Raw genomic sequence first — 26,457 nt, 5'->3', positions numbered from 1 at the left:
TGGATCAATGACAGAATGGACTAAGAATGAGGTCAACATTGTAGCCAGTTCAATAGCATCTGCATGCATGGACATGCCGAGAGTAGTATCGCTTGCAACATGACTCAGAAGGCCGTTGAAATACAGAAAAAGTTTAAAATATATACATTAAAAAAAAAAATCATCATTTCTCAAGATGGTCAGGCTATGTAATTGATCCTACAGGCAGCAACATGGTTGTACCCTAAAAAAAAAAAGAGTCAGTGGGAGGGATTTTCTATGTTTCCATCATACACTCACACATACTTCTCCCTTCCACTTCATGCATTGTGACCTCAGGCAAAATTAAGGTTTGTGGTATCTTTGTGGGGCAGGAGGGGGACAAGGCAGCAAAATCCACAGAATTGAATGTGTTGCTATAGAGATACTACTCCTTTGTTCTCAGCATTAAAAGAAAAAAAAAAAGAAAAAGGAAGAAAACAAAATGGCATGCGTTCACTTTCCCTCCCTCCCTCCCCCCCCCTTCTTTTTCAGGCATGCACGTAAACAGCTCAGCAAGTGTACAGAGAGTTGCACAAACTATGGATGAAATTCTGTTGGAACAACAATTAAGATGCTCTCAACATGTTTCAAACAGGCCAACAATATGCTGACGTATATTACTCTTTAGCCAACCAGCCTCTGTTTCATTCAGGAACGAGAGGAGGTTGCAGTGCATCGTGAAAACCATACATTCCCCATCCCAAAGGATGTGCCATTTGGAGTGTTCCCCTGATCCACTGGAACCACCTGAACTCGCCCAGGCTGAATGAACACGGCCAATGCTTATCCAATACAGAATCAAGTAAAACGCTTTGCTACAAAGGTAAATTTTAGAGGATATACTTTCATATGAAAGTCTTGTGGTCCTACTGTATCTTTGTTGATGATAAGCTTTAGACTTATAAATACATACACTATCTATAACTGGCATTTACTATAACTATTGCCCATCATACAATGGCACATGGGAATTCAATACTCCATACTCAGTGTATGGTTATGTCATACAATCTTTGCAGTTTTAAAATATTGACTCTATCTTATACTATATACAGTACACCAGTGGTAAACACTGATTTGAAGAGAGTGAGTTCTTTTCCAATTTCCCCATTCCTTATCAACTTTGATGCATATAGATGTAGCTCTAATTTTGGGTTTGTATGGTTGCCTCACATTAAATTATTTAAGCAAAACAGTCTCTTTTAAGAAGGGAAGGCTTTTTAAATGTGATTTTTACTTCTGTTTCTAAATAGTTTATTCTAACCCTTAGCAAACTAAAATGCAGTTTACTTCTGAGAGATTCATACCTGTCAGAAGTCTGAGAAACTAACTAATAATGATTTATTTATGAAAGGATTTTAGATGGATTATTTTCTAATTTTAAGACACCTGTGCCAACAGATGTTCATGCTTTTCTTTCTGTATTGAACTAACCAGCTCTGAATATCCAAATATTTTGTTTTAGTGCTCTGTTAAGGTCACTAAATTAAAATTTCTTATTTTCTTGAGTATGTTTTGCTTTTGTGTTTTATCTCTTCTGTCTGCCACCTCCACGTCTGTGCTCCTCAGAGTCTGGTATGCTCTGTGAGCTTTCCACAGTGGCAAACCTTCATTGCTATGATACATTAATTGGTCTCTCCTTAGGGGATGGGCTAATTTAAGGACATAGTAGAGCATCCTTCACTAAAGCTTCCTGCACCAGCTGGGGTGGAAGACTCGACTGCCTAGCATAGCTGCACGGGGTAGTTACAGCTCCTTAGGCTTCTCTTTCTGAAAGAAATAGGTTAGAAACTCCAAATGCAGACATCAGGTGGTGGTTTCCAGCCCAAACGTGCATCTCTACAGCAAGCGCACTACCGCGTGCTACAGCTAAGCTGACTTTCTCTCAGTTATTTAAACCGGTTGCTAGCTACGTGGTTACAGGGCCCCAGCTACATACCCTTTCTTATTCCTCCATCAGGCGGGCAGGGATATTCCCCGGTTGATAAGAGGAAGCAGGGTCCATATCTCTCCCGAGTGCCAGAGCGGGTAAAGGGCAGGCCCTCATCAGGCGTAATAGCCTGGTCTATGTGGGGACAGTCTTCGTTTGCCAGCGCCGCCTTGGCCACCTCACCATTCAGTTTCGAATCTTCAAACATATAAGCAGAAGGCTATTGAAACACTATGCACTGTTTATTAGAGTTCCAGCTGCAAATTAAGGGTTCACAGCTAAAGACTTCTATAGCGACACTCTAAAAGGTAGCACATCTGTCCTAGACACTGCGTTCATGTGCACTGCACCAAAATAAAATAAAGACTGTTAAGTGGGAGGAGAAACAAAAGGTGATCCCGTTAGGTGTGACAGCAGCCACCTGTAGGTCCGCACTGAGGGGCCCTTTCAGAGAGGGGCGTGCAGTGGTTCCTAGTCCTGCGAGCAGAAGACTGCGGTTAGAAATCAGAGTATGTTTTCGCATGGCATCGGATGGTGCATGGATGACCTGTTTGTCATGGAGCCTACTGTCACTCGGAGCTCTGGAGAGGCAGTGGACTGAGAGTTGTGTTTTAGTATTTGAGTATATTCTGTTTGTGCGGTGTTACTGAGGGGGAAATTCCTGCTCTTCCCCTCCCCAAAATTTACCCAGATGGTTTTATAGCATTTACAGTATCAGTCATGCAGGATGGCTGTACAAGTTTTAGACACACAGAGTACGTTACGTATGGAAATACGACAGCAGAACGTGGATTTGAAGAAAACCCAATCCATTTTCTGATGTTCTCCTCTGAAACACATACAGTATTTGCAATGCCAGCACAGGACACTAAGTACACAAAACACTACAGCAGGCCGTGAATTTGGAAACTAGATAGAGTAAAATCTACTCTTGGCTGTAAATAATGAAAATAGGTTGTCAGATTTGCCCATTTTGCTCCACATATTCCCATGAGGATAGACTGAGAATCGTATGTTTTCTCTGTGTGACTGGTTTTTACATTTATAAAACAATTTAAAGTGCTATTTAGTGTAGGATTTCTTTTAGGGTTTTAAAGTGTAAGTTAGTGTATTGAGAATATACTCGAAATATGGCACAGCTCAATATGAGTATTTTGGTTGAAGGGAAGGAAAAACAGTAAGAATGTGCTTTCTGAAGCTCCACAAATGCCGAGATACATTAACTGAGTGGTACTGGCAGCATCCTACACCTCGGTTGCACAATGCTTATTACTTAGACACTGTAAGGCAATGGGTGATCCTGCAAGTCTTCAAGGAAAGAAACTCAGTGGATAGACTTAATTTCAGTTCCCCTTCTACATTCATGTACTAGCTTGTTCTGAATGCTATATAATAGTGCCATTTATTTCACAATTATTTTGAAGCCAACTAATAAAACAAGGCCCAAAGGGAAAAAAAATACAGTTAGGTAGGGTTTGGAGGTATGAGTTTGATCCACTGCTGGACAACAGATGAGTAGAAGGCAGAAGTGTTTTCAAGTTATGTTTGTTATTTTGCACACACACACGCACGCACAGATGTACGTGACACACACTGTGCATCTATCATGCACCAGTAATTGCATTCTAGGCCTTTATTTTGCTTCTACTTAGATGTCACTGGTTTGTCACAACATAAACAGTCTTTGCTGCACATCTCACCTCTGCCTCCATTTTTCTCTGTGCAGAATCAGCCAGTTATTTCCCCAAGAGGGATGTAGTAATGTTTTGTTTTGTCCTGTGAGCAATGAAATAATTCGGTCTCTCAACACATTTAAAAATGTGGCAAAAGCTATAGAGACATTTTAATGGTTGTGGACACTAATTTCAATGGGATTCTAAAGTTTTAAGCTTTCACTGAGTTGCAATTCCTTTCTGTTCATAATGATCACTGCTATTTAATACCACTCTGAACAAAAACCTGGCACGGCTGCCATAGAAACTGTGACACTGCAGGTACTGAGCCGTATATTTAAAAATCACTTAGCTGTGTTTGGGGAGAGCTGCAGTCCTCGTGGGGATGAGCAAAGAACTGGGCTGCTTCATAAGCCTCTACTGCTACAAGCTGATGCCTCTAATCCTGAAATGAGGGAGGCAGCTGAGTCAGCAGAGCTCAGCACTGAAATCTCTGAGACACCGCTGCTGCTCCTGAGCCCAGGTTTGCAAATGGAGTTATTGGTGATGGAGGGCAAATTGGTCAGTTTCAGGAGCTCAAAACACCTCTGAGCAGAGTGTTTGTGGGTCAGGCTGCTCTCTGGTAACAGCCATTGATTCTTTTGGAAGCAGCTTGCAGGCTCTGTTGTGCTTGAATGGCAACAAAATTGACCTTCTTCAAATTAATTTCTTAAATTGCATTATAAATCTCTAGTAGCTTGAGCTGGAACTTGCTCTTACAGCCCCTTCAGGGTCCCTTAGCGCTGATGATTTTTCCTCTATGCTTGTTAAAAATCCACAACCTTGTTATTTTATTTCCATTCAAGAGGAAGAGAACAGAGTAGCTGAAGATGTGGGTAAATTACTGAACTATCCTATTAATGTCCCTTGAACATTACAGTCATGGGCCATGCCTTAGGGATCACATTCTGGATAGCCATGCTAATCCACAATGACAATTTGGGTGAATATTTAGGAAGCAGAGAAATTGCCAGCACAGAATACTGCATCTACTGCTGGTGTATATATGAGTAAGTGCTAAGTAGAATAGTTGTGTCCCAAACCACTGGCTACAGCACCTAATTCTCTGTAGGTATGTGGTTAGTCTGTTCTGGGAGTAAAGAAAACATAAACATCACTGACGCCATCAGTCCACAGTTAGAAGTTCCCATTGTTTTAACTAGCAGATTGACATGCTGAACAATTTTAGGAATAAGGTCTAAAGATGGAATGAAATCACATTATTTCAGGTTGGTTTCTTAAGTTTCCATTTGCATGTTTGCTTTTTCCCAAGACTGACCTTGTGTTTGAGAAAACTCCAGATAAAGAAAAACTAAGCATGCATTGCTGTCTGGTGACTCTGAGTCTAGTTATATTAAGGCAACAATTTCTAGTGCTTAGAACTTCTAAGGGTTGATTCTGCCCTATCAAATTCACATGAGTCCTTCCATCCTTGCTAGCAGAATCTGAATTAGGCTCATACAGCATTTTCTGTTCTTTAGGTTCTGTTCAGTGAAGAGAAGTCAATATTATCATCTCTGTTTTACAGATGGGTAAAACTACCATGCAGTGAGGTGACTTGCCTACTGCTATGTAAGAAGTTATTTACAACAAAATCTCCTGACTCTCAGCTTGGCACCTTATCTCCCTAATTGTCCTATCTGTGCATACCTATCTTACTGCACCAGCTCAAAACATTCTCCTGCAGAGATTTGGCTGAGAGGCTAAAGAAAGTATTCAGCATATTTCCCAGGTGAGTAGTTTGTTTCACAACTACCTCATTTGTGTCGTTTTCACTTGCCTTTTTTTTTTCTATCTCATCCCTCTTCATTTGTAGAAAAGTATATTAAAATGCCTTGCGTGTTTCCAAGCAAATTTTGGATTTCAAAATGGGGAGAAGGGATTCTGAGAAACATCCCAACTTAGGAGAACTGCTGGATTTTGCATTAGTGTACTCTGCTGATTGTGGAGAAGCACAGTAGAGCTGTCCATGTACCTGCTGCTCCATTACTCATCTCTTTTGCCACAGCAAATGGTTGCAAATTGTTACAGTGGCTTTACCAGTGCTGCTGGTTTTGATTATAAGCAAGAGTCTGACACTGACTCTCCAACTATTTGAACTGCACCTTATGTACAGAGTATCAGTGGACATAATTGTATGATACATTCATTGGCCTCAATCTATGCTGGGAAATGTGGCACTTGTGCTGAAATGGTTCCTGCATGGGGAAAATCCCCCAGTCCTTTTCCCTGGAGCAAACACTGCCATTCTTCAACAGCTGCCAAGAAACAAGTTCCTGGCCTAGCGTTCTTACTGTAGATATTGTCAGAAGTCAGGTGTGGGTCAGGGATGGTGGCAATTCTCTCTGCTTCATCTCGGGATTGTAGCTGTGCCCCCCAACCCCCACTTCTTTCTCTCCCATGTGTCTACAGACCTGTGCAGTTGTCACTTACTCCAAAGACTGCATGAGTTGAAAGGTACTCTCAGAGGGGACAATTTTCAGTGTTTACAGGATCACTTTGACTGAAACAGGGCTGAGGGAAACCCCACAATTCATAGCATGGGATCCAAGCATAGTTACCCACTCATGAGTCAACATCTGAATACATGGACTGTGACAGATTCCTCCACATTCTGCTGAAGAAGATGGGGTTTTCTCAGCTCCAGATCAGAAACACAGCAATTAAGGGACATAGTTCTGTTTTTTTGGTCATAAGAGGTGACTGACAATCTCCTCCAGAAGAACAGAGACTGTCTTGCTCCTACCCTTGTTTAAAGATTGAAAGAGATAAGGACAGAACTTGAGTACCTACAGCTTTCCTAAATAGACACAGGGTGGCTTCAGAGCTTTGCAGCCTGTTACAAGGAAAGGGTTTGACAGGGAGAAAGCAGGCAGGAGCAGCTGAGAACAGGGCCAGGAAAGTAAGTTGTTTGAAAGGTGAAGATCTTGCTGCTGGGGGAATCTTCTCTGAGTAAAGTTACATTTCACATCTCCACCCCATGTACATCTAAAAATGAACCTACCATTTCTCTAGATCTCAGCTATTCTCTTATGGTCATGATGCAAACCCGGGACTGCCATTATTACTGTCTATGGATAGTCCCACTCCTGATCAATCGAGTGTCGTTTGGTTCTTTTTTGGAACATGAGGGTCATTTTCATCTTAAATGTGTCACCAACTCTAGTGTTTACTGTAGCTGCCTGAAGTGTTTTATGAAGAAGGATCTCCATGAGGTTCCCTAACAGCAAAAACCTTTAATCCAGTTGGCTCCCTGAAGAAAGTATTGGTATGTGTTTCATGAGTTAATTACTCTTCTGTATTTCAGTCCTGTCACACTCTCCTGGTGATGTAAAAGGGTTGTTACTGCGGTAAACATTAGCTGTGTCATACTCTGCTGGCAATGGGAAACTTCTTGGGATGATGGGTTTCCCTGGTTCTTGGGCTCGTGACAGAAAACTACAGGAACAGGGGTGGCAAGGCTGAGGTGAGGCAGGAGCATTGCTGTGCTCGAGCTTTTCTTAGCTACAAGCCTATTATCTGGAAGTGGGAAGTAGAGCAGCCGTGAGGCTGCTGGAGAACAGATTTTCCCAGCTGTCTTTACCTTAAAAAAAAAAAGCAAAGCTTTCACATTCCTTTTTTGCATCCTGGTTTTGTGGCATCATTTTGCCTGATATTTCTTGTGCTAAGCAAATGATTATGAAGAAGTTAACTGTAGGAATTCAAGTATTCAAAGGTATTCACTTTGATTTGTGGAGGAGTTAAGACTGCTTGCTATCTGAATACATCCATTGACTTTATATCCCCTAGATTTCTCTTCCCTAGTCAGCCAACTCACCTGTTGTTGACAGGGAAAGACTTTTGGGTGATGTGATGGTTGGAGGTTGTCTTGGGCACAGGGATCATGAAATGATAGAATTTTTGATTCCGAGAGAGTAAGGAGGGGGTCAGAAGAACAGTTACTTTGGACTTCCAGAGGGCCTGGTTGACAGAGTCCCTTGGGAGGCAATCCTGAAGGGCAAGGAAGGCCGGACATTCTTCAGTAAGGAAATCCGAAAGGCACAGGAACAGGCTGTCCCTGTGTGCCAAAGAATAAGCCGGTGAAAGGAGACCAGCCTGGCTGAACAGGGAGCTTTGGCTGGAGCTCAGGAAAAAGAGTGACTTTCATCTTTGGAAGAAGGAGTAGGCAGCTCAGGACAACTACGGGGATGAGGTCATGCAGGGAGAAAATTTGAAGGGCCAAAGGCCAGCTAGGACTCAATCTGGCTGCTGCCATACAAGACAATAAAAATGTTTCTAGAAATACACAAGCAACAAAAAGATGGCTAAGGAGAATCTTCATCCTTTGTTGGATCTGGGGGGAAATATGGTGACAGAGGATAAGGAAAAGGCTGAGCTGTGTAATGCCTTCTTTTTCACAGTCTTTAACAGCATGGCCAGTTTTATTCTGGGTACTCAGTCCCCTGAGCTTAAAGACAGGAATGGGGAGCAGAATGAAACTCCCGTAATCCAAGGGGAAATGGTCACTGAGCACTAAGACACACACAAGTTTTCAGGCTGGAGGGTCCACCCAAAGGTACTGAGGGAGCTCATGGAATTGCTCACCGAGCCACTTTCCATCCTTTATCAGCAGTACTGGTGCGCTGGGGAGGTTGGCAAACGTGACACTGAGCTACAGGAGTGGCCAGAAGGAGGATCTGGGGAACTACAGGCCTGTCAGCCTGACCGAGGTACCTGGGAAGCTCATGGAGCAGACCATGTGGCTCCATGTCTTGTATGGAGATGTGGCATGTAAAGGACAACCAGGGGAGCAGCCCAGCCAGCATGGGTTTAGGAAAACAGATCTTGCTTGGCCAACCTGATCTCCCTCTATAACAAGGTGACCCACTTAGTAGATGAGGGAAAGGTTTTCCACAGCATTCTCCTAGAGAAATGCTGTGCTCATAGCTTGGAAAAATGCACTGTTGGTTGGGTAAAAGCTGTCTGGATGGCTGAGCCCAGAGACTGGGGCTGAGTGGTTTCCATGAAGCTGGCAGCCAGTACCAGTGGTGTTCCCCAGGGCTTGGTGCTGGGCCCAGTCCTGTTTAATCCCTTTATCAGTGCTCCGGATGCGGGGATCGAGGGCACAGTCAGTTTGCAGACACACCAGGCTGGGTGGCAGTGTTGATCTGCTGGGGGCAGGAAGGCTCTGCAGAGGGATCTGGACAGGCCGGATCGATGGGCTGAGGCCGATGGTGTGAGGGTCAGCCAGGCCGAGTGCCGGGGGCTGTCCTCGGGTCACAGCAACCCCAGACAGTGCCACAGGCTGGGGCAAAGTGGAAGTGGGACAGGACCTGGGGGTGCTCTTTAGCAGCAGATGAACACTAGACAAGAGTGGGCCCAGGTGGCCAAGAGGGCCGCTGGCATCTGGCCTGGATCAGCCGCAGTGTGGCCAGCAGGACCGGGGCCGTGACTGTCCACCTGTACTGGTGAGGCCACATCACGAGTGCCGGGTCCAGTTTTGGGCTCCTCACTGCAAGAAAGACATTGAGGGGCTGGAGCAAATCCAGAGAAGGGAAGTGAAGCTGGGGAAGGCTCTGGAACACAAGTCTTGAAGAGTGGCTGGGATAGTTGAGGGTGCTTTTCCTGGAGAAAAGGAGGCTCAGGAGGGTCCTTATCACTCCCTACAACTCCCTGAAAGGAGGCTGTAGCCAGGTGGGAGTTGGCCTCTTCTCTTCTGTAACAAGCAATAGAACAGGAGGAAATGAATAGCCTCAGGTTGTACTAGGAGAAGTTTAGATTGGATATTAAGAAACATTTCTTCACCAAAAGGATTGTCTAGCATTGGAACATGCTGTCCAGGGAAGTGGTCAAGTCGCCATCCCCAGGGGTATTTAAAAGTTGTGTAGATGTGGCATTTTGGGACATAGTTTAGTGGTGGACTTGCAGTGCTGGGTTAGAGATTGGACTTGATGATCTTAAAGATATTTTCCAACCTAAAGTATTGTATTATTCAGTGATTTCTCTCTGAGATGTTGCATGGAAAGGAAATACTTACAGTTAAATTTCCAACTCTCTTGAGTCTCTTGAAGTCAAATTCCACTCCTGTTAGCAAGTTGTTTCTGTTTTAGTTGCCTGGATAGTGTTTACTCTGCATTAATATTCATTGTCCACTCATCAATTGCATCAGTACAAATTATTGTATTCTTTTATGGACTCGTGGAAACTCTGCTGTGCTTCTTCACTTATTAAGAGAGGGTCAGAGCGTAACAGCAAGTCAGGTAGTAAAGGAACTTTACATTGAGACAAATACACTTTCCTTGAGGTGGTACATGGCTGCAGTGATTTCTGAGTTCCTGACAATTAAGAATAAGTAATAAACTTCATGCTGTCCTTCTAGAAAATGATCAGAATGTCTATCAGCTATTTTTTATCATTCTTTAAAACTAGTTTATGGGAGTAATTGGGGAAGATTGTAAAACAAAGTGCTTTGCTCCGGACATCATTCAGCAAAGTAACAATTATGCTTCTGTGCCAGACCATCTTCGGCTACAGAAATCAATTTTATAGGCTACAGAGCCTCACACAGGATTAAGAAATGTGAATCCCATGGGTAGGGACTCCTTTTTGTTGTTGTTTAATCAGGTCCTTAGAGTGAAAGGGATATAACTACATTAAATTAGAAAAAGAATTATATAGAAGATATATTAAACCACAGACAAAGGATGACAAAATGATGAAATGATGACTTGGAGAGTGTGGAAGGAAGTTTAGCATAGAGAAGAACAGCATAGAAAATATGGGTTTAAGCCTTTGAAAATGAGCAATGATATGTTGACATAGGCACCATTGGTTTTCAAATGACAGTGACAAGAATCCTAGATTGGTAGGTTTGGGAGTGTTTTCTTCTGGAGAGTAATGAAAATTAATTTTTCCCATGCAGACTATCTGGAAAAAAAGAAAGTAATTGGACTAAATAGCTCTATTTTCATACCAAGTACTTACTCTTTGCATTAATACCTTGCATCAGGTTTTGTGTCACAACCTCAGTGAAGTTACCTATAGTCTCTGACATTCCTGGTTCTTTTGCAATAAAGAACTGTATTGTAATCTCCTCGGCTGCCCAACATGGAGCTCAGGTTGATGGGAATTGGAGAAAAACTTCACAGAATAAAATGTGACAGTCTGTAACATACACAAGTCGCAAGCAACGTACAGCAATAACAAGTAAATGTTAACAAACAGAGCGAAAGAGAGAAAGAGAAAAAAGAGAGAAATGTGAACATGTAAAAGAATTAAGATTCCTATATAACAACTTCATTTTAGTTACCCCAATAGTCTAAGGCCATTAAAATCAGTATCTTTATCGAGGTATCTTTATTAGTTTCCTGATTTTTATATTACTGCGTATTTTGAAAGTTGTTATGAAGCTCTTCTGAGTAGATCATACTGAAGGGCTTTACACTGGCACGAGAGCAGAATTTAGTATGCTACATGAATTATGCAGAATCCTTCCAACCCAACCTACCTCTTCAACATTTACTCACCACCGTGTTGACCTGGGTCCCTCCAGGAAGCCGTGTCCCCCAGGAAAGGCACTCCAGTGACGGTGGTGACCGTCTCTCCCAGTACTAACTTGGCCAACATAGTAACATCACCCCCAGAGAATATCACCCTTGACAGGTACTACTTCTTGAAGTGAGGTGTCAGTATGTTGGCTGCCTACCTACTGGTACTGCTAGAGAAGTACAGGAGCTCTAGGAAAGTCGATCCAGTGCATCTTGCTATTTACAGGCATTATTGGATATGTGCTTAATGCAGTGCTGAGAATGGTTGCTTCTGGAAATCCTGCATTGCGAAGAGCTCTGGAAGATCCTTCCTAGTTTCATCCTGATCCTTCTGGGGGTTTACTTATACCTACACTGAACATCTGAGGGTCTCACTGACACCGGGGGGGTCATTGACAGGTCAGGTAGAGGTTGCAGGAGAATGCAGTCAGGTGAGTCATATTACCATCCTGTATTACTGCTCTGACTGAGGAATCCAGTATGATGATCTATACAGTATGGAAGGTGTCTGAGACACGGAATGTGGATGAATGAATACAAAGAACAATGACAGCAGGAATGGTAGAGTGCTTGTTATTTTGGCTTTGTGCTTATAAACAGACAAGCAGGTAAACAAAAGACTCGGAGAAAATATCCAGCAAGTATAGTCCAAGAGGGATACAAGCAAGTGGACTGGGCACAGAACTGGGACCTCCTAACCCGCACCTTTTTGACTCTGGCCTTTTGTACTAACAGGTGAGTGATCTAGTGTATTGTACTGCAGCAGAAATGCACTTGTTGCCCAGAGGTGCCTTTTCTTGTATCTGTCCTGCAAACACCAACCGTACTCAGTCCAACAGAAGAAAGAGATGCCAAGAATATATCTTTCATATTCCAGGAATGCATTCTGCACTGGATAGCACGGGAGCCATGTGCTTGAGAAAGAGGATTTACCATATTTATATCTGCTTTGTGCTGGAGGATTGGCACAGGTTGGCCTTATTTGGCTGAAGTACTTGTATCTGTGTTTTCCCATGACTAAAAGTGCCTTGTGCTCATTAGGTTATTAAGTGCCTTGTGCTCATTTGGCTATTAAGGCATGAAAACTCCTAAAATTTATTATTTAGTTCTGCAGTTGTTTTTTAGCTTAGTGCAGTCCTGTCCCTAAACACACTCAGCCCTGTCTCTGGCCCACAGGGTTTGTGTGGGGAAATTTTCTAATTTTAGAATTTTTTTTCATGTCTCACCTAGTGCCAGAGAAAAGCAGGAAACATAAAGCACTGTGCTTGAATACATAGCTCCTCCTCTTTGTTTTCAAATTAGTTGGCATAGAGCATGATATTTTTTACTCACATTCTAAAGTCAACAGTAGTACAAGTGACACCCACCAGTTTTATCTCTACAGGAAGTGACAGATGAATAATTATACAACAAGGTATTACATTATATTAGTTATAAATTCTGCTTTACATGTGACCCCCAGCTGTGAGATTGCAGGAATGCCGCATGGGGCAGGGGGCAAGGCATAGATCCAAAGTGCTTCCACAGAGCTGTAGGCACTTAACTGAGAATATTGAGTTAGAGCTGCAGTCACTGGTGATCTCTTAGGGAGAAAGGCACCCCAGAGGACAACTCAGGTCATAAATGAGTGGATTACTCTTGGAGGCTGCCTGATTCTTCTTCCAGTATAAGGGGGACCACAGGCAAATGAAACTTATGTTAGATGAGAACTACTGAGTGTTATTCCTTTTGTTTTGAGCTGTTAACAATTTCTCCATTAGATCCCAAAGACTCCATCATCAGTGATATCAAGATGTGATCATTATCTCATTTGCTATTTTGGGGTGAGGAGTTTTGGATTTTAAAGACTAGGAAGGCTAAGTATAGTGAGGGAAGAAAAAACACCTCCCTATTACCTTTTCCATTGCCTTTTTAGCATTTTTTTATGTCCTACACATTTAAGCACCTGAGCTTTTTGAGCTGAAACAGACCTAAACTCTTAGCAGTTACTTTGCTGTCTACTGTCCATCTTACAGAGAGGGGCAAAGGTTTTATGACACTAAAATTAGATGAGACATTTTTTATAATGTTCAGAGATGCTTGATCAGAGAATTTGTTTCCCTGTGGTTTGAAGGACCACCACAGTGACCACATACCTATGGCTTTAACAATGCTTTGCTCTCCATAAAAGCCACCGAGGTTCACAAGCTACAGTGAAATATTAGGCAGCAGAATGGGCCTCTGACAAGAGCTGCCAAGAGTTCCCAGCTCCCACTGAGCACTGGCAGTAGAAATACAGTGCTCAGCACACTTCTGACGTTACAGCCAGTGTGTTGCACAAGGAATACAGGTTATTTAGGTTATGATGACAGAAGAGATGAAAAATGAAGCCCTGAGAAAAGAGCAGCTCCTTCAGAAAGCATGAGTGATAAAGCTGGAATGGGTAATTCCACATGATTTCTTTAAAAGGAGATCAGCTCTCTCTCAGGAAATTGCATTGAAATAATGGGTTCCTAACATCACAGCTTGTTCCAGTTCATCTGACCACGGAGTCACTGCAACTTTGTAGCTCCCTTCTGTGATAGACTTGGATTACTTTAACTATTCAGACATCAGGATAGTCTAGGAGTGGGTTATTGAAAATTGGCTTTGGGGCAGAGGAGTAAAAGAACCACAGAATGTTTTTCTGAAGCTGAAGTCTGTATTAGTAATGACAGACATTTCCCCTCTCCTCTTAGGTGCCTCAATTCTAGTAATTTTTTTCTGTATTTTACAGACATGCAATGAATAGAGAATTTTGCCTCCAGTACACTGTGAGAGCCTGCACAATACATTTGTACGAAGATAGGATATCCTTGGAATATAGCTTAAGTGAAGCTGCATGAAGAGGGGGATCATAGAGGTGAGAAATTCTTAGTTTGCCCATGGTGAAGTCAATATAAACCTTTTCTGTGCTAGTGTTACAAATATATATATATGAAAAGAGTAAAAGGTGGGGTAGATCTCTGGACAAACCCCAGATAACCCATCTCCTTTGCTTATGTATTATGAATGCATTCTTTAGACCATTGCTGTGTGGCACCAGACAGTACTGTAGGCATCAAATGAAGTTATGAATTCTACTCATATTCCGAACTTCTTTTACAGTGTTGGGAAGTTACATTCACTGCTTCACACAGTGACATCTATGAGATGTAACCATGCAGTCAAGCTGTCCAGCAGGTGAGCACACAGCTCACGTAAGAGAGAGACTGAGGAACTGGGCAACGCTTTAAAAACAAAACTGAGAGCTTTTAATATTTGTTTTGCATGTTTTGAGATCTCCTTACAAACTTGCACCTTAAAATATTTCGCTGTGTACTGAATTAAATTATTATGCCTGTAGGACAGTGTGAGGGTTTGGGACAAAAATCAAGTTTAAGTGGTTGAAACTGTCTTTTTCTGGGTTTGGTTGCTTTTGGTTTTTTAACTTCTGTTATGATAGTGACTACTTAGAATACTCAAGCCTTGAGATAAAAGACACTCCAGCACAGCAGACTGTGGCTGACTGATGCTTATTCAGTTATGTTCACCAGTGGCTTTGCCACAGATCTTTCAAGTAATCTTCCTCAATTAAATTGAGCCTCAGGTCAACTCAAAAAATATTGGGGATTACTTCTATTTCCTCTTTACTGTCCACTTAGCCTGTTGGCTATTTGATTGCGGTACAGTGGTTGTCCCATATAAAACAATGCCAAGACGAAGCCCTGATCTTGAACAGGGCATGTAAACAACACTGCAACATAGCAACATTAATACTTTGACATGGAAATGCTAGAATTTGCTGGGTGTATGTTAAGTGAGGGGACACATGGTCCTCTCTATAGTTTATATCTACAGTATATAGTCTGAAATATCCCCAGGTCAAGGAGTTTTGGTCAAATTGGTCAGGTGAAATCTGCTGCTTTGTATCACGCCCAGTTCCACCAGGCACTCTTTAAGCAGAATCTTGAGAATTTATGGGCAGCAGAAACTGCCTTGAAGACAATGTTTTGTGTAGAGGAAATTTCTCCTTTCTTAATGCTGCTGGTGAAGGTCTGCCTGCAGCACTAACTCTGCCATCCTCTGCTCTGAAATGCCTTTCCCCCCTTCTGCTGCTTTCCCAGCCACCCACTGGTGGGATCAGACGGGATGGAAACAGGAAAGGTTGCTGTAGGAAGGGGAGGTATTGTAGAATGGAACTCTGACCTTCTTTGTATTGGATTAAAATCAAGTGCTGTTAATTAAAGATACCCTCCTGCCGGGTGTAGATTAGCCCAGGACTGAGCTGCTGAGAGTGTTGTGGGCAATAAAAAGATTTAATTCAAACCTGCCAGACTTTAAATTCGAAGCATCTTTGCTTTGCCTGCAAATGACCACAGCATCGTTGGCAGCAGCTGTGCAGCCTGTGGGCAAAGCTCTGCTGTTTGCATGCCTGTGCCAGGAAAGTGCTTCTTATCCTGGGAGGAGGCACTGGGCAGAGCTGTGCTGAGCTCTCTGTAGAGCCCCCCCGGCCCTGAGGGCACAGACCAGGAACAGATGTGAAGTGCTGACTCGGTGCATGAGAGAGGGAGGGAGTCATGTGGAGAACTACTTCGTGCTCGGCCCTGTTTGGTGATGTGTTTAATCATTCCACCACAAATAATACAGGGAATTAATAACTTCATGTGATGTCCTTTACACCTGAGCAACTAAGCAGGCTTTTTGTTTTTTAATAACATATTGGATACAAATCACATGATCTTATGGGACCTAGACACTGTCACACCGAAGCTTTACAGCTAAAAATGACAAGAAATATGCTGGACAACTTGGGCACTATTTTAGAAAAATTAGGCACCCATTCTGTGTTCCTAGTGCAATATTAACTAGTCGTTTACAGTTAGAGGATGTTAACCAATCTAAAGATTTTCACTGCTTGCAAGTCCCTGTTTTCATATAATGTGCAGGTAATGCTTTCAAAAACAAGTCCATGCCTGTAAATGCTTCATGTTACAGAAATGAAACTTAACATCCAAGGCAATGCAGATCTTGTTTTAACAGTTTGGTTCTGATCTTAGTATTTTTTGCTTTTCTCCTGCACACATATAGATCTTTCCCTGTTTGGAATCTAAAAGATGCAGGCAATATTTTTTGCCACTAGTGGTGCATAATAATTATCAGAAACAGAACTCCAGCTACAGCGTTACAATTTTGTTAGCTGAAGTGTAAGTGTGCTTTGTTACTTCTTAAAATATATATGCTTGTATATAAAAATAGTCTCTCTTAATTATTGCAGAAATAGATAAGTTGCTGCTACTATCAATACTTCATGGATATTGCGGTAACAGCTGAGTTTAGAGCACTGATGGTGGTGAAACAGTTCCACATTGAACCAAAATTACACGTATTCTCAGGATACCAGTGCAGAATTGTACTGAACTCGTAGAGCTCCTGGTCCTCCAGTTCCCAGAGAAGACCAGGGTAGGTAATGGAAGGAATTTTATAAAATCAGGGATTTCTGAGCTGATTTCACTCTGTAGCTGACTGCTAAAGTACCCCAGAGTCTGGCATCTCGTGCACCCTACCATGGGGCAGTTGGCACATTGCTCATGGCAGGAGAACCACAATATTGCTGTGCCCTCTTTCCCTCTTGATCCGTGATGCCACAAAGGCATCTGCTTTATGAGGAAGTTTGCTGCTTGAACATGAGTTGTGATAAGCATTTGCAACCTGAGGGGAATGGATGATAAAACCATCGCTTATGTGCGCCAAGGATACAATCGGTACAGTCTATCAGTCACGTGAATTGTGATAGGCCTGTTGCAATGGAAATAGCCTTTAACAAAAACAAAATGAAAGCTATTTACCTTCAGAATGGATTTTACATACTTGCACAGAAGGGAGAAGAAATAAGAAAGGAAGAGAAGAGAATAGGAAAGAAGAGAAAGATTCCCACCAGCTCTTCCCCTCCAAAATTAGCATTGGCATTGGTGAAGTCACACACAAAGGAAAGTCTCACTTTCTTTGTGCTTTTCACAATGACATCAACATGCATGGCTATGAGATGACGAGAAAATATCTCACTCACAATGAGTAACAAATCAGAATTTTCTTCAAAGCAAAAAAATGATAACACAAGACCATCATAGGTATATGCTAGCTCTTCCAAAACACCTCTTTTGAACTCTAGGTCAGTTGAGATCACTTGGCTGGCGATTTGTCCTTTCTAACACAACACACGGGGATATTCTGAAAAGGCTGAAGAATGTCTACTATGCAACTTGGCTGGAACATCTGCCAAAAATGAAGTTGGCATTGTTTTCAACATGGTTATCTACTTTCAAATTACTCCATAGAATAAATAGTGATATTCCATGGGTAGAGGTAGATTATGGGGTTTAAAAAAATCAAATTGGAGCCCCGTAATTTTGTGTGCTATAGGAGTCTCATAGAACTGAGATATTCCCATAATTAACCACTAGCCATGGGATATTATAATATATTCCATGGTGACTAGTATTCTTTCCATTTCCCTCCCCCCTCCCGGTAGAATTAGTATGGTTAATTTTGCTCTGGTTTCACCTATTGCTGACATGAATCAGTACAATTAAAAATAAGAGTGAGGCAATCACTGTTTAGGCCAGACCAGCCAGTAACGACCAGTCAGACCTTTTCCAGTTGGCCTTTGCTGCTAGAAGGTTGAAAGAGCTGTAACTCACCAACCCATACTTGCAAAAGGAGCATGTTTTAGAAAATGTGGTTCAAAACTCTTCATAGTTCTAAATGCTAAATTCTAGTGGAATATTATAGAATAGATTGATTTGCATGCCATGGAATAAACATCCTTACATCTAGTCTTGTCTCAGAGTGAGTCATTTTGCATTAGTGTCAAGAATTTGAGCTGTTGTTCTACTTCGCAGTTAATCATCAGAAAGAGACAGGATTGTCTCATGAATATGCATGATGGTATAGTTGTCCCTTCAACTTACTAGGCACCTAGTTTCTGTAATGAGATGTACAATATCTGCCATTTAAAACAGCTGAAAGGTCCCAAATGGGAACAAATGAGAAAGCATCTGGCTGTTTCAAATTCCAGCCCTGTTTTGTCAGAAAGCTCTGTAATTGCTGAGTACTTGGCTCCTATTCTGCTCTATGAAGCATTCAGCTCTCAGGAGCCTCTGAGACGCATTACACAGTCCAGCAACACAGCTGTAGAACTCTCAAAATTCTTCCACTAGATGTAACAGCTTTCCAAAATATCTTGAGACTTGTATGCCCTTAACCAGCACCAAAGTTTGGGCTCCCTAGAGCGTGCTCTCATCCTTAGTTTTGCTAATCAGCCTCCACTGTACCATTTGTCCCTGCAACCTAGACTTCACACATATTATTCACTGTGTGATGGTGGGACTAGAATGGATAAATGTGCTACCCATTGCTCTAAGAAAGCAGTCTGGCTGAATCTTAAATCGCTACGCGGGATGGAGGTTAACGGTCAGATGGACATTCCTCTAAGAGGTTTCCTACCTGCTCTGTTAATTTCTAAAATTTCTTCTTGGGCCAGTGGGCAAGTGTCGCTCTGAGTACTGTGGTGTGGAGAGTTTACGACAGATTTACAATAATTGGGGGATCCCAGCTGGGGTGGCCTCGGGATATGCTTCTTTTTTTTCTTTGGTAGCTTCTGCTTAGCCATAGCTAAGGAGTAATACATTCCGAAATTGTTCACAATGACAGGGACAGGCATGGCAATGGTCAGCACACCAGCGAGAGCGCAGAGGGCCCCCACCAGCATGCCTGACCAAGTCTGAGGATACATGTCTCCGTAGCCCAGGGTCGTCATGGTGACAACAGCCCACCAAAAGCCGATGGGGATATTTTTAAAGTGTGTGTGTTCACTGGCACTAGGGTCATTTGGTTTAGCACCTATTCTCTCGGCATAATAGATCATCGTGGCAAAGATTAAGACGCCCAATGCCAAAAATATGATGAGCAGCAAGAATTCGTTTGTGCTGGCACGGAGGGTGTGTCCCAAGACCCGCAACCCGACGAAGTGGCGGGTCAGCTTGAAAATTCGCAGGATTCGCACGAAACGGACTACGCGGAGGAAGCCCAGGACATCCTTAGCAGCTTTGGAAGACAGGCCACTGAGTCCAACCTCTAGATAGAAAGGCAGTATGGCCACAAAGTCAATGATGTTCAAAGAGTTTTTGATAAATTCCACCTTGTTTGGGCAGAAAGTGACTCTCATCAAGAACTCAAATGTAAACCAGACCACACAGACACCTTCGATGTAAGTGAGAAAGGCTTCCGTCTCTGCTTCCCTGTAGTGCCGCACCTGGGTGTCATTCCCGATGAATTCAGTTTCTGTCTTGTTCACAATGGGATTAAATCTCTCGTGGGTCTCGAGGCAGAAGGTGGTAATGGAGACCAGAATGAAGAACAGCGAGGCAAATGCCACATACTGTGGAAAGAAAGATATGAGAGAAATGTTAAACGGTAGGTTAAGTACTGGGACTTTGATTCTGAAACATCAGGGAGAGGAAGAACTCTATTAAATGTAAATACAATGCCAAGCCTTCTTCCTGTGAGCTTAAGATGCTGAGCCTCACCTGAAAAGACAGCCTAACATTCAGCCTGGGAGAGAAAGCAGTATAAGAGTACATGCTAAAATCCATTCTTACACAGATAGCACCTAGTGTGAGTGTAAATTTAAGCAAGCACTTAAATCTCAGGACTTTCTGTGGGATTTAAGGTTAAGGACATATTGAAATTGTACCTTGGTCTTCTGTTACTTCCTTGCCTTAAAGAAAGAGCACACCTTCCAGGACAACTGCCAGGCAGTACTTTTCTCGGCATTCTGTTAGCAGCATCGTGGCTGCTCCCAGCTTAGTGAGAACTATGATATTTCAGATCTCAGAGAAGTGCTAGCAAATACTAGTGCCAGTCTCAGATGGGCTCTACAGCAAGGAGCAGAGTCCTTGGCATCATCAGACTTTCTTGGCAAACCCCAGACACACGTTGAGAAGAGTCACATTTTCAAACTGAGCTCTGAAACGCCTCTATTCTCAGTTCCCTTCTCTAGATCTTTTGGGAGTGAGGGATAGGTAGGGTAAGGAAGACATTTCAGGTAAGCCTGTCAGCTGATCCCAAAGGACACAGATCTATTGTCCTTCACCAGACACAATTTGCTTGAAGAGATTCTCATTACAATGTAAGACTTGTACCAGTATTAGATGATTTGTTTTTTTTAAATTATGTTGGATTACAATTACAATCTGGCCTTGAATGTTTCCAGGGATGGGGCATCTACCACCTCTCTGGGAAATCTGTGCTTGTGTTGCACCACCTTCATTGTAAAAAAATCTCTTCTTGTATGAATCTTTCCTCGTTTAGTTTAAAACCATTACCCTGCGTCCTGTCACAACAGGACTCACTAAAAAGTCAGTCTGCATCTTTCTTATGAGCTCCCTTTAAGTATTGACAGGGAGACCTTGTTGACAGCAATAAGGTCTCCCTGGAGAATTCTATTCTCCAAGCTGATCAAGGTCAGCTTTCTTAGCTTTTCTCAGTTTTTCCTCAGCCTAAGGGAGATCTCTTGGTTGTATTCCATGATAATTGAGGGGTTCAGTCAGTGCAGTCAGGCCAAAATGCCCACGTCTTGTAACCACAGTTGCTCCTGCTTAATCCTCCTTTAATCAATTAAGTAATTTGCATATATCCAAGTATCTTTGTGTGTTGGAGTAGTACGGTCATGGTAATACCTCTTGCCATTCCACTCCCTGCATCTGTTATCCTCATGTTTGTCTTGGGTGTCACCTTGACAAGACATGTCATATGAGGTATTTCCCTGTCCTTATGAGCATGAGCAGCTGTGATAATAACAATATTATCAAATACTCTTTTAGTTTCCTGTTACTCACAGTGTCCCTTTTTCAACAGTGTAGTCAACACAGGGGTTAAAAAGAACTAGTTTCTTCTTACTGTGAGTTGCCAGTGAATGCAGTGCAATAACCCGAACAAAACTGCTGCCAAAGGAACAGACCCATTAAATATAACCTATGCTTCAAACTATCAAAACTCTCCTGCAATCAAGAAGTTCCTCCTGTCTGCCTTGCTGGGCAGACCTAGTGCAGAATTACACTTGACCTTCTATATTAGCAAACAAAGTCAAAAGCATGGATTTGCCACAGTTTGAGGTGAACCATTTAATAGAATACAAAGAAAATGGAAGAGAATAAAATCACAAAATCATTTAGGTTGGAAGGGCCCTCTGGAGGTTATTTGGTATGTCTTCAAAGATGGAACAGGTTGCTCTTGCCTAGTCCAGGTCTGATATCTCCAAGGCTGGAGATCCCACAGCCTCTCTGGGCAGCCCATGCCAGTGTTAGGCCAGTAAGAGCAAATAAGCTTGGAAGGATACAGAAGGAAACAGTCTTCTGCTTTACAAATTCAGCTTTGCTGCCAAAGAGATCAGAACCATGGTCACAGATTTAAAAAATATTGCAATACTTCCCCCTAAACACTTCAGGTTGTCACAGCACTGTTATGTGAGGATCTACTATAGATGCTGGTATGTGCTAAAATCAAAACATATCTGGGAGATAAACAATATGAAGACTAGGGAAATTGAGATGCAGGATTTTGGGTATATTTTTTATCAGATTCTCCTGTTAAACAGGGAAATTTCTCCATGCGCCATTTGTCCACCTGTATAATACGTGGTGTTGATCATGTGCTTTGTGATCCTGTATAAATGTGTGCAGGTTCTATATATGCTTTTATCTAAATGTTAGTGGCTTTAGTAAATCAAGAGTCTTCCTGAAAAATCAGTTGAAGACTTTTAAGTGGTCAAAGCCCTTTTGTGTACGATATCAATAACACTCAGAGATTAATTGTCTGCATATGAGACAAATGAGAAAACAAAAGCATCTTGCACCAAGCCGTCAGGAAGATGTCCTAGCAGCCTGAGCATGTCTGCTGCATTCCAGCCTGGGGCGGATTGTTGCACAGAGTCACAGAGCCCTGAGAATTCGGGCTGCAGAGGGATGTGCTGACACTTCCTTAAGACAGGTAGCACTCACAGACGAGAAGGAGAGAGTGGAATAAAACCATTCTGCATTTTAAGGGTTTGTGAAGATGGCCCCTCTATCTTGACTCCAAAAAGCAATCCTCTTCTTGGTGTATACAAATATATCTCCTGAGTGCATTTTTTCTGCTTAGGACAGCCTTCGGGCTGACCTGGCACAGTAAGTATCTTGAAACTGATGTTTTGCTGTATTAAGGAGAACAAATAGCCAATTCTGACCAGGCATTAAGTTTTCTGCAGTAGTACTGGTTGGCAGTGCTATCGGTAGAGAACATCACACCCATGATCTCTCTCGTTGTTAGCCCCTGTGTGCTCACACCTTGGCTTCTGAGGGTAATGGAGAGCTTTTAGTCCCAATTCAGCAGAGCAGGAAGCACCTCCTAAATGAGTGTGAAGTGCCTGTTTCCTCCTGTCGGGATTTAACAGCATCCTTTCCCAGGGATGGGCATGTTTTCGTAGGCTTTGTGGCTTTGAAAGCGTGAGTCTGCTTTCAAGATTTCATAAAACTATGTCTGAGTAATGGTATTGACAGGAAGAATCCCAGTATTTTTCTGCAATTTAACTTTTCTCCAATGTAAGTGCAGAAATGCCTGAAAGTCAGGCCTGACAATCGGTTCACTGGCGTCCATCTCTGATAGATTTATCACCTGCAGCTTCTTGGAACACAGGAATTTAGCAGCTTACGGCAAGAATCATTGGCATAGATTTATGTTTGTGATCCCCAGTTCATATTGCTCTCACCTCTTCTTCCATTTCTTTGTTAGTTATCTGAGATTTAGCAAACTCTAAGCATGATGTAATAGCACAAAAATCAGTGACTAGGCTTTTCCAGGCAGACCAGCATTAAATTTTGCCAAAGATGTTTAAAAAAAAAAAAAAAAAAAAAAAAAAAGAGTTCTTTCTGGTCCACCATCAGAGGCCCACTGTGCCTAACACGGTAACTTGTCAAAACCAGAGATGGGCAGTGCTGATGGAATCTGTGCAGTCTATGGGACTCACACGTGTTCTATTGTCTTCGAAAATAAGTCTGTCTCTTTTTATTTCACTAATAATGGTCTGAAAACTAATCAAACCAATGGATTGCTCTTGTATAATTTAGTGCTTCTTAATCTTCTTTCTCCTTACATTTTACAGCAGTTTCTCTTTTTCCTATGATCTGGATGGGCTGAGGGAAAGGAGTGAGGATTTTAAGAAGTGATGTCACATGCCATTGAGTTACATAATGGTATCTAAAATTTCCTATCATTAAAGAATATACCTAGGTGAAGTGTTTGAAGTGATCAAAACTCTTTTATTTGCTTTGACATGTGAACGATTTCTATTTCACTAGAAATGCTGCTGCTATCACTTTTTTTTTTTCCTGGCTCTAATACCAACAAAGAAAAATCTCAGATTGTCCAAAACCACAAAAGCCATAAGCGAAGGCAGAGAGGAGATTTAAAAGGGGGAGATTTAGATTAAAAATGTAAGTTACATTAAAATGTTTTCATTCTGGAGAGAGAAGAAGTTACACTCCTGCATAATTTCTTTAAGACTGGCTATATTTTAATAAGTTTATTTTGAAAATGTCTAAAAAGTGTCATGCCCCTAAGTGGCATTCATAACCTAATTTATATTGCTTCTGATTAAATCTATCATCTATCTATCTATCTATCTATCTATCTATCTGTCTATCTACCTACCTACCTACCTACCTACCTACCTACCTACCTACCTACCTTCTCCTGCCTTATGTCTAACCTAGCCATTTTTGCCACTGCAATGGGAATATGAAGTACCAATTAATTCATGACAGTAGTTTTTCACATCAACTTTGCATGGCTGTAAAAGGAGCAAGGTAATGGGATCAGATGTAGTCACTCATGAATAATTAGCCAGCATTTTTCCACTCAGCATGGAAAGAAAACAGAAGTCCAACAGCCTTAAAAACCAAATAAGCCTTCTAATACATGAAGATTTAGAGGCTAGGCTTAGATAAAAGGTCGAGCAGACAGTATTAAATACACAGGTGTTGCTGTTTACTTCTGGGAGTAGTTTTCTAAAAGAGCACTTTTTTTTTTTTTTTAACCTTGCACACTATCTAAGGATAGTTCTGGTCTTGGAGATAAGAAACATTTTTCGTGCTTCAGCCTACACAAATATGCTGGGTAACCTGCTGGAATTCATTGATATGGTGCCTGGAATTCCCAGACTTCAGTGAAGATGGGCAGTGAAGGCTGGTGACGAAAGTACCAGGACAGAAATCAGATGAGTGAGGCTCTTTTCCAACCTCCGCCATTGACACATTCAAGCATGTGGGCCTGCATCTTTTGCACCATCCTTCGTCTATCTTGTTTAAAATTTAATTGAGATAATAAACTCTTTAGGGCTTGGAATTGTCTGCCAACTTACATCAGCTCCCTTTCCAGACCGATGTATGTCTGGAGTGGGGACTTGGGAAGGGAGGCCTTGGCTGAGTCTTGGCAGCACTCTTAGATCAGAGACAACAAGGAAAGTGTGTGGTGGCAGTGGAAGCAGCAGGGCTTTGCAAGTCAGGTTTCAGTAACTCTGGAGTTTGTTTTCTAGGAAATAGCGGTGTACACGACACGCTATTCATAATTCATTCCAGATCACACGTTCACAGCGAGTTAGTAGCAGCTGCACGCCGCAGACACGTGCTCTTCTCCTTTGATACTGCTCGGAATCATTTAACAATCCTACTCAAGCTACATGGGAGAAAAGAAACACAGCACACTCAGAGAAGATTTGCCAGCCTTTTCCTTTCCATCTGCTATCAGAAATATTTTTAAAAGTGATACTTAATCCCTATCTTTTTATAGGGAAATTCAGGAAATTGTACCCTCCCTAGAACCTCTGGATGAAAAGCAGAGGAAGGTGGCATTCTGATTGAACTACATCTGTTACAGCATCAGGAAATTCTCTAGATAAGTGGCACCATCTCTTTCTACTGATCTATTTCAATGAGCTTCAGTTTTGATGAGAAAAAGTTTTAAATCACTACATGATAACACTCCTGGTCCTGTTGAACCAGCAAAGAGGAGGAAGTAAGCAGTTGTGATCTCAGTCTGTATGAGCAGGGCCCCTGAGCATCAGGAGGTTTGCTGCTTCTCTTTTAGGAGGACCCAGGGCTTGCCAAGACTGAAATGACAGGTGAGAACATACAACTCACCAGAGAGCTTTGTCCCTGAAGGAGAAATGATGGTAGTTTTACTGCTATGGAGCTTCCAGAAAAGCATATTGTGACTTCAGTGAGATCTACTACGTTTGAGTTAGTTTGTTTGGGGTTTTTTTTTGTTTATTTTGGGGGCGTGGGAGAGGGCTGAGGGGTGTGGATGGGCAGAATAATATACAAATCCCATGTCTAGTAGCTTTTCACTTTGTCTATCACTGCAACACACTTGCAGGAAAAAGTCAGGCTCTGAAGAGTTTCAATAACGTGTGTTGGCAACATAAGGGTTGGTTTTCTACAAAACATCAGTAATTCAGATATATCCAGAAACCTATGCTAGACTTGCATAAACTACTGGGGTTTCTATTTACAAGCTATCTCTTCAAGTACTTTACCAGCTTTCTTTTACAGTAGTTCATCTGATTGAGATTTGTCTCTCAATACTACTGCACTTCCATGAAAATGCCAACATTTGCCCATCTGTGACCCAAATCTCAAAACTTTGTCTAGTTTTTGTTTTAATCTGTAAATGGTACTTTAACCACTCTTTATTTAAAATTAATTTTTAGCTCATGTGTCCCCAAATTATTTAACGAGAGAAACCTTTTTTGCTGCAGCTCAGCCGAAGTATGGGTTAAGTGAAAGCTGCTTTAAATACTCAGCTTTATAAACACTTCATTATGTCAAGACCAATTTTCCAGGCTTTCTTAGAGATATGGACCCTGATTCAAACAAATGACTCATTTTTAATGTGCCAGCAATTCTGCTGAATTTTTGAAAGTAATACTGAACCTGTATGACAGATCAGATGACTAAATGTGGGCACATGATACCAGCAACCAGATAATGCTGGGGAAGGGAGCAAAAGCTGGGACTCTGTCAAAAAGCATCCCCTGCAATATTTCATTAAGAATCCTAATGGAAGATGTTTCAAGATCCTGTGAGCAATGATCATGAAAAGGAAATTATTTGCATGGGGAAAAAAATCCAGTTATTTTTTAATGGGTGCAGTGTAGGTATATGAGGGCACAATCAAA

General features: G+C 42.0%; 1 protein-coding gene across 3 annotated transcripts in view; it reads right to left on the bottom strand.

Annotated features, from left to right (window-relative positions):
* The window catches only part of KCNC1 (potassium voltage-gated channel subfamily C member 1), a 124,876-nt gene that overhangs the window by 19,905 nt on the left and 78,514 nt on the right, over nucleotides 1-26,457 (bottom strand). For all 3 annotated transcript variants that reach the window (XM_066187640.1, XM_066187642.1, XM_066187643.1), the window contains exons 2-3: nucleotides 18,693-19,626; nucleotides 1,961-2,149 (exon numbers count right to left, since the gene is read on the bottom strand). In XM_066187640.1, the coding sequence (XP_066043737.1) occupies nucleotides 1,961-2,149; nucleotides 18,693-19,626 (1,123 nt within the window). The remainder of the gene's footprint in view (nucleotides 1-1,960; nucleotides 2,150-18,692; nucleotides 19,627-26,457) is intronic.

The sequence above is a fragment of the Chamaea fasciata genome, unplaced genomic scaffold (assembly GCF_029207755.1).
Source record: "Chamaea fasciata isolate MVZ Bird 193981 ecotype frontalis unplaced genomic scaffold, bChaFas1.0.hap1 SCAF_7, whole genome shotgun sequence".
In the NCBI taxonomy this organism is placed as follows: Eukaryota; Metazoa; Chordata; class Aves; order Passeriformes; family Sylviidae; genus Chamaea; species Chamaea fasciata.
The sequence above is the reverse complement of the archived record's forward strand: the minus strand, read 5'-3'. Positions and strand labels throughout refer to the sequence as shown.